This window comes from Zalophus californianus, chromosome 14 (assembly GCF_009762305.2).
Source record: "Zalophus californianus isolate mZalCal1 chromosome 14, mZalCal1.pri.v2, whole genome shotgun sequence".
In the NCBI taxonomy this organism is placed as follows: Eukaryota; Metazoa; Chordata; class Mammalia; order Carnivora; family Otariidae; genus Zalophus; species Zalophus californianus.
The window spans coordinates 44,511,997-44,527,032 of NC_045608.1; the positions used below are offsets into that span (position 1 = coordinate 44,511,997).

Consider the following 15,036-nt stretch of genomic DNA (forward strand, 5'->3'; position numbering starts at 1 on the left):
AGTCACTTAACCAACTGAGCCACCCAGGCGCCCTCAAAAGGGTAATGTTAAATGCTGCTGAAATGTTGAGTAAGATGAAGATAGAGGTTTGTCTTGAGGTTTTTGATGACCTTTAGAAAAGCAGCATCAATGGAGTCTGACGAGTTAATTAGAGATGATAAAACAAGTGTAGACAACACATTCAAGAAGTTTTTATGTGAAAGAAATCTAGCAGTAGCTGGAGCTGCATCAGAGAAGAATTTTGTTAAGATAAAGTTGTATTCTTATTTTTTTAAAAATCCCGTGAAGAGGGAGAGATTGATGACTCAAGTTAGGAGATAACTGAAGGAGTGAAATTCTTGAAAAAAATGAGAGCTGGAATCCAGACTATAGTGAAGAGGAATTTGCCTTTGAAAGGAACAATAGTATTTCTACCCTTCTCACTGGAAGAAAAGCTGAAAAGGTGGCTTCTGGTTTTCTAAAAGTAGAAAATAAGAGAGGTATCTGAGAAAGAAACTGTAGAAGGTTTCAGAGGGAGAGAAAAGGTATGAAAGTTTGCGAGCTTATTAGAGAACCACAGCAGATCTCTCAACAGTGTAGGGTACCCTTCTGAGGTTTGTGACTAGAATTTAAAATAAAAATAGGGACGCCTGGGAGGCTCAGTCGCTTAAATGTCTGCCTTCAGCTCAGGTCATGATCCCAAAGTCCTAGGAGTGAGCGGGCATCAGGTTCCTTGCTCAGCAGGGAACCTGCTTCTCTCTCTGCCTGCCGCTCCCTTTGCTTATACTCTTCTCTCTCTCTCTGACAAATAAATAAGTAAATCTTAAAAAAGTAAAAATAATTCGCTAAACTGTGATTTTCTTCAGGTACATTCCTGGTGTTGGAGCAGAATTAGCCTAATTCTTTGGGCTTGCTCATAACTTCCCGAACTTCACGGGTATACTTACTGCTGCATAACACACAGCTCCCGGCCGTCCCGAAGTGCCCACTAATTGGATCTAATCTCCTTAAATCCCCACTCCCCGACCTTACTGGAATTTTCCTCCTAGACCTGCGCTAAAGCGTCTCAGCCGTCGCAAGACACACCTCCAGCCGCCAGGGGCCGTAGTGATGTTCCGCGCAGCCGGAAGGGAGTACGGCACAGCGTGGGCGCGGCGTTTCCGCTTTGCGTCCGCAGCGCTCCTCGCGCTCTTTACGTCGGAGTCCAAGGAGTAGGCGTTTCCGGCCATTCATACGCCTTGTCTTTCGGACCTGGGTGGTCCGGTTTTGTTCACTATCCGACCGAAAGAGGGACGGCGCCGCTAGGATGAAGCTCGTGAGGTGAGGAGGTAACCCAGCGGGGTGAGGGCTGTGACGATTTGGGCCGTGAGCGGGAGACCGGACTGCCCAGTTGCGGGAAGCGCGGAAGCCGCGTGCGCGCGCGGCCTGCTAACGGCCTCCCGCGCCCACTGCTCCCGCCACATCTTGGCTGAGCCGCCGCGGGCGCTGGAGCCAGGGCTTCAGACTGGATAGCGCGCGGATTCCGCGTGTCTTCAGACAAGTGGACATAAAAGCCTGTCGGTTTCTTTCCACTTAGTGTCTTGGAGGCCTTAAAGGTGCAAGCTCTTACTTTCGGTTAGTTGAAGATGTTCATTTCATTAGGACTCGTGCTCTTAGTCTAGATTACTTTTCTGGGCCGTCTCAGCTCTCAAGACCGGTAAATATAACTAAGTAGTGTAGGTTCTCTGAGAACGTGGGAGACATAAAGAATAATTGTATGCATTGCATTAAAGTAATGAGCTTTTAAAATTATTTAGAAACTGCAGGGGTTTATCCGGAAATAAACCCATTTCCGAAATGTTTTAAATAAGGATTGGACTTCCGGTTTTTTTAGGGTTTTTTTGTTGTTTATATTTTGATAACTCTTTAGATTTAAGATTACTCAACTCACATGTCTCTTCAAAATAGGACTTTAATTCAGGAAAAGAATCTCCCCAGGGGAAGCAAAAATCAGTTTACGTATTTGTGGCTGATTACGCAGATAATCGCTATTCTGTTTTATTTGTGTTTAAACTTCATCGGTTAGTTGAGACTACTGGTTTACTGATTTGAGTAATTCGTTCTAAACTACCTGCAGATAGATTAGGTTTTCGTATTTTTCCTTGAGGCGGAGAGCCTGGAACATAGAGGAAGTTTCTGATTAAGTTAGTTATATACGTAGCTAGGCTCTTGTCTGAATCAAGGTTTGTCAGTTGCGATCAATTATTGGGCACCTGTTACACTGTGCGCTGGTAATGGATTTTTTTTTTTTTAAGGTGGGGTCCCTGCCTTCTTGAAACTTTCTGTTTTGTGAAGACAGACAAATAATTTTTAGTATGAGTGAAATAACATAGGGGGCGCCCGGGTCGCTCGGTTGGTTGAGCGACTGCCTTGGGCTGGGGTCATGATCTTGGGAGTTCCTGGATCGAGTCCCGCGTCGGGCTCCCTGCTCAGCAGGGAGTCTGCTTCTCCCTCTGACCCTCCCCCCCCCCCCGTCCTGTGCTCTCTGTCTCATTCTCTCTCTCTCTCTCAAATAAATAAAATCTTAAAAAAAAAACATAAAACTTTCAATGTGTATTCAGAGTTTGTAGGGAAGGCATTTAAGGTTAACGTTTAGTCCATTTTTATTTGAACTGTAACTTTGGAGAAAAACGCCCCAGAATTTAAAGTATATTTTCGCAGTTTCCCAATACCTGCCTGTCTGAATCTACTTACAGTTAAGTTTTGTGTCAGACTCTTTAGAAACAGTTTGTCTCATTTAAAGATATTGCGTGTTGTGACAGTTTTCCTGAAAATTTTAAAGTCCATACTGAATCCTATTCTGTGTCTTAGACAGTAGAAATAAAATTTCTTCTTACTGGAGAATGTGTTTTGTGCCAAGAAAATGGGTATTTGTCTAACTGGTTTGCATTTTCGGTTGACTTATTTTTGTACGATGGTTGGTGGCACTATCATCCTTACTTTCAAACTCTAAACAAAGGCCTGCGAGTTGTCTTTGACTTCTTTCTTGATAATCTGATAAATTGCCAGGTTTTCACAATTTTAGCCATTTCAGTGCTTGTGTAGTAGTGTCTTGTTAATGGCTTTAATTTTCATTTTCCTAATGACTAGTGATGTTGAACACCTTTTCACCTGCTTATTGGCCATTCATGTATCTTTGTGAAGTGTTTGGTTTTGATTGTGTTTATTGAGTTGTAGGAATTCTTTATATCCTGCATACTAGTCCTCTGTTAGGTATAATTTCTCCCAGTTTGACTTGCTTGTTCATTCCTTTAATAACTTCTTTTGGTGAGCAGAAATTTATTTTGAAGAAGCTTAATTTACTAGCTTTTCCTTTTATGGTTATTCTCTGGGTACTGTCAAGTTTTTGCCTGCCCTCAAACCATGAAGTTATTCTCCTATGTTTTCCTCTTAAAGCTATCATTTTAACTTTTCTGTTTAGGCCTGTGATCTATCTTGAGTTAATTTTGGTAAGTGGTGTGAGTTAGGGTTCCAGGTTTATTTTTTTCTACATAGACTTCCAGTTATTCCATATTCTTAGAAAATATAAACCCCTATTACCGTGGATTTCATCATTTGTTGAAAAGCCTTTCTTTTGCCAATTGGAGTGCTTTGACAGTCCCATTGGTGCCTTTGTAGAAAATTAACTAAATGTGGGTTCATTTCTGGACTCTTTTCTGTTTCATTGATCTATTTGTTGTTTCTGTGTCTGGATAACTGTAACTATATGTACTGCTTTAGCCACCTAATTTGTCTTCCAATGTCAGTATGACCCTGGCACTCCATTTTATTGATGAAAACCCTTCAGTAGCTCTTTAACAGCTTGGGCTATCCGTGAAAGGAACCGACCTAACTCTTCTCTACTCATCCCTTGGTAGTGTAGCTATAGTTTCTGTTGATGGGCTGTTTCTTACTCCCAAATCCTTGCTTTTGTCTCTTTTTGCTGCATATTTCCAACTTTTCAGACTTCATACTAGAAGGTCACTAAGCTCTGACTCCTTCCTATCCATGCTACATTATGTTCCTGGCAAAAGCCGGTGCATATATCCATTGCTTTTTAAATTTAGTTACCTTTAAATATCTTCTGTGTCTGTCCTTTCCGCTAGAGTGTGAGCTCCTAGTCATTCATTTTTAATCCTCATTTCCAAGCAATATTTGTCGAAGACACATCCTTGGACTTGCTGAAATGTATTTTGATTCCTTCAGAAACCATTTTGCTTACTTTGGTTTTTCTTTTTACTTCTATATGGTAGATTGATTACTAAAATGTTTTATTTTTACTTCAATCCTGTCTATTTCCACAAATGATTTGAGCTTCTATAAAAGTTAAATGTTGGGGCGCCTGGGTGGCTCAGTTGGTTAAGTGTCCGACTCTGGATTTTGGCTCAGGTCATGATCTCGGTCCTGGGATCAAGCCCCACATGGGATTGCCTGGTCGGTGGGGAGTCTGCTTGTCTCCCTCTCCCTCTGTGCTTGCTCCCTCTCTCTCTCTGAAATAAATAAGTGTTCTTTAAGAAAAGTTAAACCTTGGGACACACCTGGGTGGCTCAGTCGGTTAAGCGTCTGCCTTCGGCTCGGGTCATGATCTCAGGGTCCTGGGACCGAGTCCCGGGAGCCTGCTTCTCTCTCTCCCTCTTCTGCCGGCTCTGCCTGCCGCTCCCCCTGCCTGTGCTCTCTCTGACATAAATAAAATCTTAAAAAAAAAGAAAACTTAAACCTTATTAATGAGGAGGACAATTAAAAGATTTATTTTATTTTTTTTATTTTTAGAGATTTTATTTATTTTACACAGAGACAGCGAGAGAGGGAACACAAGCAGGGGAAGTGGGAGATGGAGAAGGAGGCTTCCCGCTGAGCAGGGATCCTGATGCCAGACTCGATCCCAGGACCCTGGGATCATGACCTGAGCTGAAGGCAGACACTTAACGACTGAGCCCCCCAGGCGCCCCAAAAGATTTTTTTTCATTAAGTAAACTATATGCCCAATGTGGGGCTCAGACTCATGACCCAGATATCAAGAGTTGCATGCTCTACTTAATTGAGCCAGCCAGGTGTCCTAAAATAAAAGATATTTTAAAAATCAAAGCTTGATAATGGAAAGAAGCTGTTAGATGAAAATTCTAAGCTAATATAGTTATAAGCGATTATTAAATTTAGAGCGTAAAGAATGTTTGTCCAATGAAATAAAGCATTAACGGTTTATTGAGAGAGACTTTCTTCTTTTCTTTTTTTTAAGATTTTATTTATTCATTTGAGAGAGAGCACACAAGCAGAGAGAGAAGCAGGCTCCCCTCTGAGCCAGCCAGGACCCCGATGTGGGGCTCAATCCCGGGACTTGGAGACCATGACCTGAGCCAAAGGCAGACGCCTAACCATTTGAGCCACCAAGAGAGACTTTCTTTTCTTGACAACAAATATGAAAAGGATTCAATACGTGGATCTTTATATAAGGACAGATTTAACTTTTTAAAATTTGGGACTTAATATGTCCCAAACCAAGTGTCCCCCTTTTTGATAGCTGTCTGTGCCCCTAAAAAGTGATATTTTAAGATTATCTTCCCTTTTCTTTTTTAAAGCTATATCATGTTCTTTTTTTTTTTTAAGATTTTATTTATTTGACAGAGACACAGCGAGAGAGGGAACACAAGCAGGGGTAGAGGGAGAGGGAAAAGCAGGCTTCCCGCTGAGCAGGGAGCCTGATGCGGGGCTCGATCCCAGGACCCTGGGATCATGACCTGAGCCGAAGGCAGACGCTTAACCATTTGAGCAACCAGGTGCCCCACATTATCTTCCCTTTTAATCGTTGAAGCATTTCAGCCAACTATTATTCAGGGTCTTTGACACCCAGGATTAGATATGAAGGTTTTGATCTTTGCAGTAGTCTAATTGGGGAGAAAAATAGATGATTCTACGTGTATAATTTAGCGTGATGCTATGATAGGGTGTACAAAGTATGTATTATAAATTAGGAAAAAAAACTACATTGTTGGATCATATTGCAGGATTATTGTTCACTTTCCTGGATGTGATTGTGGTATTATGATTGTATAAGAGAATATTCTCACTAGAAAATGAATGCAGTATAGATCATGTGGTGAAAGTATAATTGTGTGGGGACACTCCCACATAAATGGCAACTTTTTTTTTTTAAGATTTTATTTATTTGTCAGAGACAGAACACAAGCAGGAGAAGCAGCAGGCAGAGGGAGAAGGCTCCCCGCTGAGCAAGGAGGGGAGCTCCATGGACCCTGGGATCATGACCTGAGCGGAAGGCAGACACTTAACTGACTGAGCCAAGCATCCCTGAATGGCAACATTTTAATAATTTGTGAACCTTTCAATTTTTCTTTCTCTGAAATATTTCATAGTAGTAAGTTGAGGGAGAATAAAAGACTAGATGAGGTGGGGAATGGATGGATTATTTAGTAAACATTGAGGCATCTGGCTTTCTAATTGAGGGAAAAAAATAAAGGCAGATATCTACCTCATGCTGCACAGAAAACAGATGAATTCCAAGTGGATTAAAACTAAACAGAAGAGGGGCATCTGGGTGGCTTACTCAGTTGAGCATCTGACTCTTGGTTTCAGCTTAGGTCATTGATCTCAGGGTCATGGGATGGAACCCTGCTCTGGATTCCACATTCAGTATGGAGTCTACTTGAGATTCTCTTCCTCTCCCTCTGCTCCATCCCCTGTGCGCACACTTTTCTCTCTCTCTGTCTCAAAATATATAAAATCTTTTTAAAAAGAAAACTGGAAGGAATAAGACTTCTTACAGTCTTGGGGTGGGAGACATCTTCTTGAACAGATTAATGCCTCAGAAGTATTCACAAATTTAACAACCTAAAGATGAAAACCACAAACTTGAATGGCTGTGGCAAACTGGTAGAAAATTAAAAAAAAATTTTTTTGACCTAATTGAAAACGTGTGAATAGGTAGTTCACAAAAGAAATACAAATTTCCCATATTCATGAAAAGATGTTCAGTCTTACAAGTAAAAGGGAAAAACATTCTTTTTTTTCCCTGTAGAATTGATGAAAATTTAGAAAATTGGTAAAATGTTGCTAAGGATTTGCATAAATGGATTTGTTATAAACATATATATGTATTTAAAATGTCTTTAAGCTGAATGAGAATTATAGGGTATAGAAGTCAATAAACTTATGACCCAATTTGCATAGAAACATTTTATGTATATGCATATGAGTGCACATAAAATGGTCTAGAATAATCTCCCCATATCCATGGAGGAGACTTACTCCACGTACATATAGGAAGCATATAATTTTTTACTACCAATTGTAATTTTTTCTTTCCACTTTAGTGAGATATAATGGACGTACAGCTCTGTATAAGCTTAAGGTGTACAACATAATGATTTGGCTTATGTATATTGTAAAATGATTACCACAGTAAGTTTAGTTAACATACATCATCCAGTATGGATACCAAAAAAGAGAAGGGGGAAAAATGTTTTTTTCTTGTGTGATGAGAACTTTCAGGATCTACTCTCTTAGCAGCTTTCAGATGTACCGTACAGTAGCATTAATAACTATAGTCATCATGCTGTATGTGACATTCCTAATACTTAATTTGCCTTATAACTGGAAGTTTATACTTTTTGACCACTTTCATATAATTTCTTGATTTCAGTTGTGTGAATTATAATGATTTTAGGATCTGTATGCATGGATTGGAGGTTAAACTGTATAATGGTTTAGAGAATCATATTATACTCCTTCATAAATATTGAGGGTATAATTCAAGGAAAGCTGAAATTGTTATGCAGATTATTAATAGGAATTGATACAGGTAGCATCTATAGCAGATTTTGAACATCTAGAAATTTCATTCTTTGATTTTAAAAAGATTGTAAAATGTTAAAGGTGAACACTTCTATATTCCCACTGTTTTTACAGATTTTTGATGAAATTGAGTCACGAAACTGTAACCATCGAATTAAAGAATGGAACACAGGTCCATGGAACAATCACAGGTATGGAAGTTAGACAGCTTTGTAACACCTTTTTTTTTCCACCTCTTCTACCTTTAAGGCCAGAATTCTTTTTTGGTTACTTAATGAACATTATTGTAGACATCTCATTCTTTTTGTTTGGATTATTTCATTGACCTTCTTAAGCTTTACCTTAAGTACTTGTGCTAAGACCAAACCAAATTCCGCAGGTTATCCTGCATGTGACCTGTTTTCCTTTTTTTAAAGCCTTTTGTGCTTTTTGCCTGCGTGTGTTCCTTTGCCTAGAATATTGCATCTTCCAAAGCACATTTTACTCTTTTTTAGAATTTTGTGTCCTCTATTAGGTTGTAAAGTCCTTGAAGATAGAGGATGGGATTTTCATGTTTGATTACCTTGGGTAAAAATATATATGGGAAATGGGTTATTTGAGAGTATTTTCCTTCATTCTTTTTTCTTTCATGTCTAACTCTTTGCTTTAATGATATCGTATGTGTAGTTTAAGGCTACTGCAATTCTTCACTTGTAGTAGGTGTTCCCCACAAAATTACAAAAGAATTGCTGAGCCAAATGAATGAAAATGCTATTTTAGTATATAGTCCCAGTCTCTGAAATATTTAAATTGTAAGTTTATAAATTATTTATTTTTATTTATTTTTATTTTTTTTTAAGATTTTATTTATTTATCTGACAGAGACACAGCGAGAGAGGGAACACAAGCAGGGGGAGTGGGAGAGGGAGAAGCAGGCTTCCCGCTGAGTAGGGAGCCCGATGCGGGGCTCGATCCCAGGACCCTGCGATCATGACCTGAGCCGAAGGCAGACGCTTAACAACTGAGCCACCCAGGCGCCCCTATAAATAATTTTTTAATGTATAGATCCAGCATCTGAGTAAACCAAGGGAAATACAGTGTTAAACTGATTGTATTTGAGTATACTCGTGTTTGCAACAGCAATTGCTTTGAAAAGAAATCAGTGCAGTACAAGGTTTCAATATCATATGGTCAGTGACCATGTGACACTGAGGAAGTGTAATTGCTATTTGAGATGGATGTTGGGAAAGTTGAGAGAAGTAATGTTTACTGACCTAACTTCCTAGGAACAGAAGTTAACTAGATCTTCAGTTATCCCATTCAGATATACTGGTAAAGGCTCCAATAATTGGGTATTTCTAAGATAATGCCATATATTCATTCTAGAAAATTGTGCTTTTATTTTGCAAAATCTCACCCTAAAAACAATGGGAAAAATAGTTTGGGGCAGACCATTCAAAACCTGTGCAGTTTGGTAATTAAAGTATTAACAACAGTAGCATTCCTTTAAAAATACAGTTAAAAAGACATGTTAAATTCCTAGTAACAAGGAAAATACTACAATGCATATAGGACTTTATATTTAAAACAAGGCTTATAGTTTCACGGAATGGGGTATAAGGAAGTTATGAAGATAGTGAGAGAGAACCATTCAATAAACATTGCTAACCCTGAAATGAGAATACCTGGGCACAGTGGGAATGAGTTGGGTGTTACTCAGGGTTCCTCCATGGCTTGCTGCATTCACAGGTGTAAGCATACTTAACCATACAAAATATTAATGTGCTGGGGATAGTCTCTGAAGGAAGGATTTCTGGTTTATACTGACATTATTCACCCATTAACCAGTTGTACTAAGTTATGTCATAGAAACTTGCAACATAGCAGAACAGACAGTATTCTTTTGTATTGTGGTATTTACTGTGGCTTGATAGATTAACTGGTTGCCTTCTTTATCATGCTAATAATTGCCCTCTTTTTTTTTTTCCCCTCTAGGTGTAGATGTCAGCATGAATACCCATCTTAAAGCTGTGAAAATGACTTTGAAGAATAGAGAACCGGTACAGCTGGAAACACTGAGTATTCGAGGAAATAACATTCGATATTTTATCCTACCAGACAGCTTACCTCTGGATACACTACTTGTGGATGTTGAACCAAAGGTGAAATCTAAGAAAAGGGAAGCTGGTAAGTTTGAAGGATTATAATCATTTTTGTGAATATATATTTATACTTTGATCTACTACTCAAAATATAAACATTGTGGGGTGCCTGGGTGGCTTAGTTGGTTGAGCTTCCAACTCTTGGTTTCAGCTCAGGTCGTGATCTCAGGGTCATGAGATTGAGCTCCGCATCAGCCTCTGTGCTTGGCCTAGATTCTACTTGAGATTCTTTCTACCTACCTCCCCCCGCCCCGCCCTCATGTGCCTGCACACACATGCTTTGTCTTTCTCTCTCTAATGAATAAATAAATAAAATCTTTTTTTTAAAGATATAAAATAAACATTTGTGAATGTTTTGTTTTCTTGATTCCTTGTACTTGCTGTGAGTGCATATGGTATTTATTAATAATTCTTGGTGTTGCTGTTAAAGACGTGCCATTCTTTTTGTCCCTTTGCATGGCCTAGTCCCCTACCCTTTATACACTTTGAAAGATTTGGAGATTTGACTCTGTTCCTGTTATTCTGAAATTTCTTAATGACTTGGCATTGGGTCTTTGCTTGCTCCTCCTATGTTTTCCTCCATTTTGTTGTTTTGGTTATTTGGTGGACCCCTTCAATAAGGATATTCTTGCCATTTAAAGCAAGAAATATACTTGTATGGCTTTGATAAATTTCTTCTCTTTTACTTTTTCTATTCTTTTTTCCTGGAAGTCTTAATAATTAGGTCTTCTGAGTAATTGTCTCTCTTTTCTCTCTCTCTCTCTTTTTTTTTTCTGTTTTCTGAGAAACTTCTTTCACTTTAACTTCCACTCTAGCATAGAGTTAATTTTCAGGTCTCCTGTGATAATTTTTCATAGAATCTTGTTCTCTATTCTGAAAAATACTGGATGGGATATTAACTCCTAAGATATTAGTGTTTTTTCTTTATTTACGTTTTATTTTATTCTTGGCATTGTTGGATTTCTCTTTTTCTTTGCTCTCTGTTTAAGGTTTTTTTTTTTTTAAGATTTTATTTATTCATTTGAGACACAGAGATACAGAGAGAGAGAGCATGAGCAGGGGGAGAGGCAGAGGGAGAGGGAGAAGCAGGCTTCCCGCTGAGCCAGGAGCCGGATGCGGGGCTCAATCCCAGGACCCTGGGATCATGATCTAACCTGAAGGCAGACACCCAACCATCTGAGCCACCCAGTCGCCCCATCTGTTTAAGTTTTTATTTGAATTCCAGTTAGTTAACATAGAATGTTATATTAGTTTCAGGTGTACAACATAGTGATTCAACAAATCCATATGTGGCCCAGTGGTCATCATGACAAGTGCACTCCTTAATCCCCATCATGTATTTCACCCATCCCTCCTCCCCTTCCTCTCTGGTAACCATCAATTTGTTCTCTTATGTAGTTAAGAGTTTGTTTCTTGATCAAGTGGTCTCTGTCTCTCTCCTCCATATTTGCTCTCTTTATTTGATCTTTATGTTGTAGGCTTAATTTGAGTGTCTTGTATTTGGCCATCTATTATTTAACAAGAACCGTAGGAAGAGACGCTCTGGGAGGGGAGGCTGGACTCCTGAGCTGGTGAGTCTCACTTTAGGGTAGTTCAGAAGTGAGTTGGCCTCTTCACTGAGGAGACCCAAAATTTCAGGATCTAGAGTCATTTCTGGAGCTTTTCAAACCCCCTCTCCCAAAAAAAAAAAGATTCCTGTCACCTACTGTAGGAGATACATGCCTGGCAGTCAGCATTATAGGAGCAGAGCAGGAAAAAGGGGCTGGGTGTTTTTTGATGGTCAGTTGATAACAGTGATTTTTGAGACTTTTTTGCCTTCCACCCACGCTAAGAAATATACTTTGCTTCATGGCCCGTTCATACATATAACTGAAACAGAAATCTCAGGAAGAATTACTTAGTCTCAATACATGCAAATGCCCATATGTTTCTTATGCTCTTTTAGTTAAAAAAAATTGTAGGGGTGCCTGGGTGGCTCAGTTGGTTAAGTGTCTGCCTTTGGCTCAGGTCATGATCGTGGAGTCTGGGATCAAGCCCCTCATCGGGCTCCCCGCTCAGCAGGGAGTCTTTTTCTCCATCTGCCTTTCACCCTGCTCCGTGTTCTCTCTTCTCTCTCTCAAATAAATAAATAAGATCTTTTTTAAAAAAGAAAAAAAAATTTAGGTTGCAATCTATAGCTTGAAAAATGCTGAATTCCCTTTTCCTTTCCCCTCAGTTTTATGCCTCTTGCTGCTATCCACTTTGCAGTTATTTTCAAATCTGAAGCCTTTCTGTTTCAATGTCTTTAGGTTTATTTTACCTTTTCTCTCCTACCTACCTGTCAGGGAAATAATCATTAGTTTTCCAAGGTGGGGAAGAGAGAACTGACCAGTCTTTTGTACCACATGTTTATCAACCATTTTGTTTGTTTTCCACCCCCTGCTTCATCTCACCCTTGGCTTCTAAGGTCATAGGTCTTCTAAGAGTTAATTCTTCCTTTATCCTAACATTTACAGTTGTTAGTCTACTTTCTGGCCACTGTGTTCCCTCTCTCCTTCTCTTTCTTTTTCTTTATGGGTATTTACCATTTTTACTCCTTTTCTGTCATGAGTAGTAGTTCAGAAGGAATTGGAAATAAATATGGTTAAGCTGGCTTGTTTTAACAAAAGTCCTAGACTTTGTTTCTTTGAATGACAAGTTTGGCAACAGTGGGTAGAAGTTTAGAATGTGACTGACTTGAACTTCATGTCAGGATTTTTTTAATATTCATAGCTCTCTGAAGACTGAAAATAAGTTCATTTGACAAGTGAGTTTTCTGTCAGTATAATATTCAAGTAGACTTAGGAGACCAGCTGACACAGGGATGTTGCTGTAATGATTAAAATACTTTGTTATGATTGGATCAAATGACTTAAGATTCTAAAGAGTCTTAAGGTTGCTTGATGTAATGTATTTTAAACTTAGCTTTGAATTAACTTGTTTGGATCCTATTCAGTAACAAAAAAATCTAGCACATGATGTTCACATTCTGTTCTGTTGATAAGATATCTCTTCCATCTTGTGTTAAGGTTCAGATCATTTGGATTTTATTGTGTTGAATTTGAGACATGATAGATACTTTAACACTTGATGAATCAAATGGAATAAATATGAAATTATCTTTGTAAGCCAGCAGTTTTTGGTTCTGCGTGGTAATGTGCTGAGAGGGATGCCTGTGAGATCACATTTGAGAAAAGCTGGGTTAAAGTTTTCTTTCCTGTCGATGCTGTTGGTGGTGGCCCAGGTAACCATCAGTGCAGGAGAGAGTTAACCTAACTGTTTTTCTCTTTTTTTTTAGTTGCGGGAAGAGGCCGAGGCCGAGGAAGAGGAAGAGGACGTGGTCGGGGTAGAGGAAGAGGGGGTCCTAGGCGATAATGTCTCTCAAGATTACTATTTCAAAGTGATACGTGATTGGGCATATTTTTTGTACAGGTTTTGTTTGTTTATGTCAGTTTTTAATAAACATAAATGTAGGACACAGTTGTCTGTTGATTGTCAAATTTTAATAGTTCATGTATATTCACGATATTTACATAGAGCTAAGTATTACTACTAGGCAAACGCAGAGTAATTTCATTCTTAGATCAGGCTTTTAATGTTTGAACTAAAATTTTTTTATGAATGTATGGAGAATATATACCTAATTACTTCACGTGCACTAAATATGCATTTTATTGTTTTACTTTGATTCCATTTTGTGGAACCTACCAATGAGTGAAATAAGTTCTTTTTGGTAATTCAGGACCTAAGGTCCTGTGGATTGGGGTCTAAAATTGATTCCCTTTTCCTCAGTTTTACTTTATGGAGACTTGGGTATTTAGTAAAGGTGATAGCCCTCTTCTAATTCAGGAGTCTTAGACTCTGTTGTACTCGTTAATGGGTTTTTTTTTTTAAGGTTCTCAATAGAACGTAATTTTACATTCTCTTGAGTTGAAACTGCAGATAACATTCACTAGATTATCAGTTGTGAGCAGTGTCAAAACCTGTTAATGTGAAATGTACCTGTCAGTGGCTCCTTTATCAAGTATTTTTACAAGAATTCCTTTAAGAACAAAAAGAAAAAAACCTACTTTGACAGCAAAATTGGTTTCTTTCCCAGTTAATAAGGATTTTTTTTTTTTAATTATTGCAGTTGGTTTGAGTTTAGAGAAAAATACAGCTCAGTATATGCAGTTCCTTGCAGAGCTTACACCATTTATTTTTATGCCAAGGAAAAAGCCTGAGGATTGGGGGGAACTAAATCTGTATTTACATTTAATCATGTACATGGGGTTTTTTGTTTTTTAAATGTGAAGGAAATTTTCTGCAAAGATCATCTTAAAAGGTTTAGGCTCCATAAAAGGGTTACATAAATTGAGAGATAGCAAGTGCATTTGTGTGTTCTCTGTCTCATTATTTTTCATACTCAGATTTGTGGTACTCCTATTACTTGAACCCACATAGAAGGAAAGGGAACCCAATGATGCCACATGATGGAGAGCAGACTTTTAAGGAGGCAGGCAGAACAGACTTTGCACACATATGAATAAACATGAGTTGACGCCTGCCCTTATGGGGCTTATAGGTTAAAAGGGAAGCAGAGTTAAATAAACATTAATAGGTAATTGCAAATTGTGAATGCTGTAGTGATAAAGAGTACTTCACGATATCTTGTCTGCTTTAAAAAAGTTTGTATTGGGGGCGCCTGAGTGGCTCAGTCATTAAGCGTCTGCCTTTGGCTCAGGTCATGATGCCAGGGTCCTGGGATCAAGCCCCGCATCGGGCTCCCTCCTCAGCGGGAAGCCTGCTTCTCCCTCTCCCACTCCCTGCTTGTGTTCCCTCTCTCGCTGTCTCTCTCTCTCTTAAAAAATAAAATAAAAATCTTAAAAAAAAAAATCTTTAAAAAAAAATTTGTATTGGATGGGGCACCTGGGTGGCTCAATTGGTTAAGCAACTGCCTTTGGCTTAGGTCATGATCCTGGAGTCCCAGGATCAAGTCCCGCGTCATGCTCCCTGCTCAGCGGGGAGTCTGCTTCTCCCTCTCCCGCTCCCCCCTCTTGTGCTCTCTCTCTCTCATTCTCTCTCAAATAAATAA

General features: G+C 39.0%; 1 protein-coding gene across 1 annotated transcript; it reads left to right on the forward strand.

Annotated features, from left to right (window-relative positions):
* The first annotated feature begins 1,146 nt into the window (after positions 1–1,146).
* On the forward strand, positions 1,147–13,445 carry SNRPD1 (small nuclear ribonucleoprotein D1 polypeptide). Its single transcript, XM_027576238.1, has 4 exons — positions 1,147–1,299; positions 7,918–7,994; positions 9,778–9,969; positions 13,261–13,445. The coding sequence occupies exons 1-4, from the start codon at positions 1,286–1,288 to the stop codon at positions 13,335–13,337; spliced, it is 360 nt and encodes a 119-aa protein (XP_027432039.1). The 5' UTR covers positions 1,147–1,285; the 3' UTR covers positions 13,338–13,445.
* The last annotated feature ends 1,591 nt before the right edge of the window (positions 13,446–15,036 follow it).

Bases quoted from the DNA above. Each gene is read 5' to 3' on its own strand.
- SNRPD1 (XM_027576238.1), top strand. The intron at 7,995-9,777 runs GTATGGAAGTTA...TTTCCCCTCTAG, and splicing joins GGTCCATGGAACAATCACAG to GTGTAGATGTCAGCATGAAT. The intron at 9,970-13,260 runs GTAAGTTTGAAG...CTTTTTTTTTAG, and splicing joins ATCTAAGAAAAGGGAAGCTG to TTGCGGGAAGAGGCCGAGGC.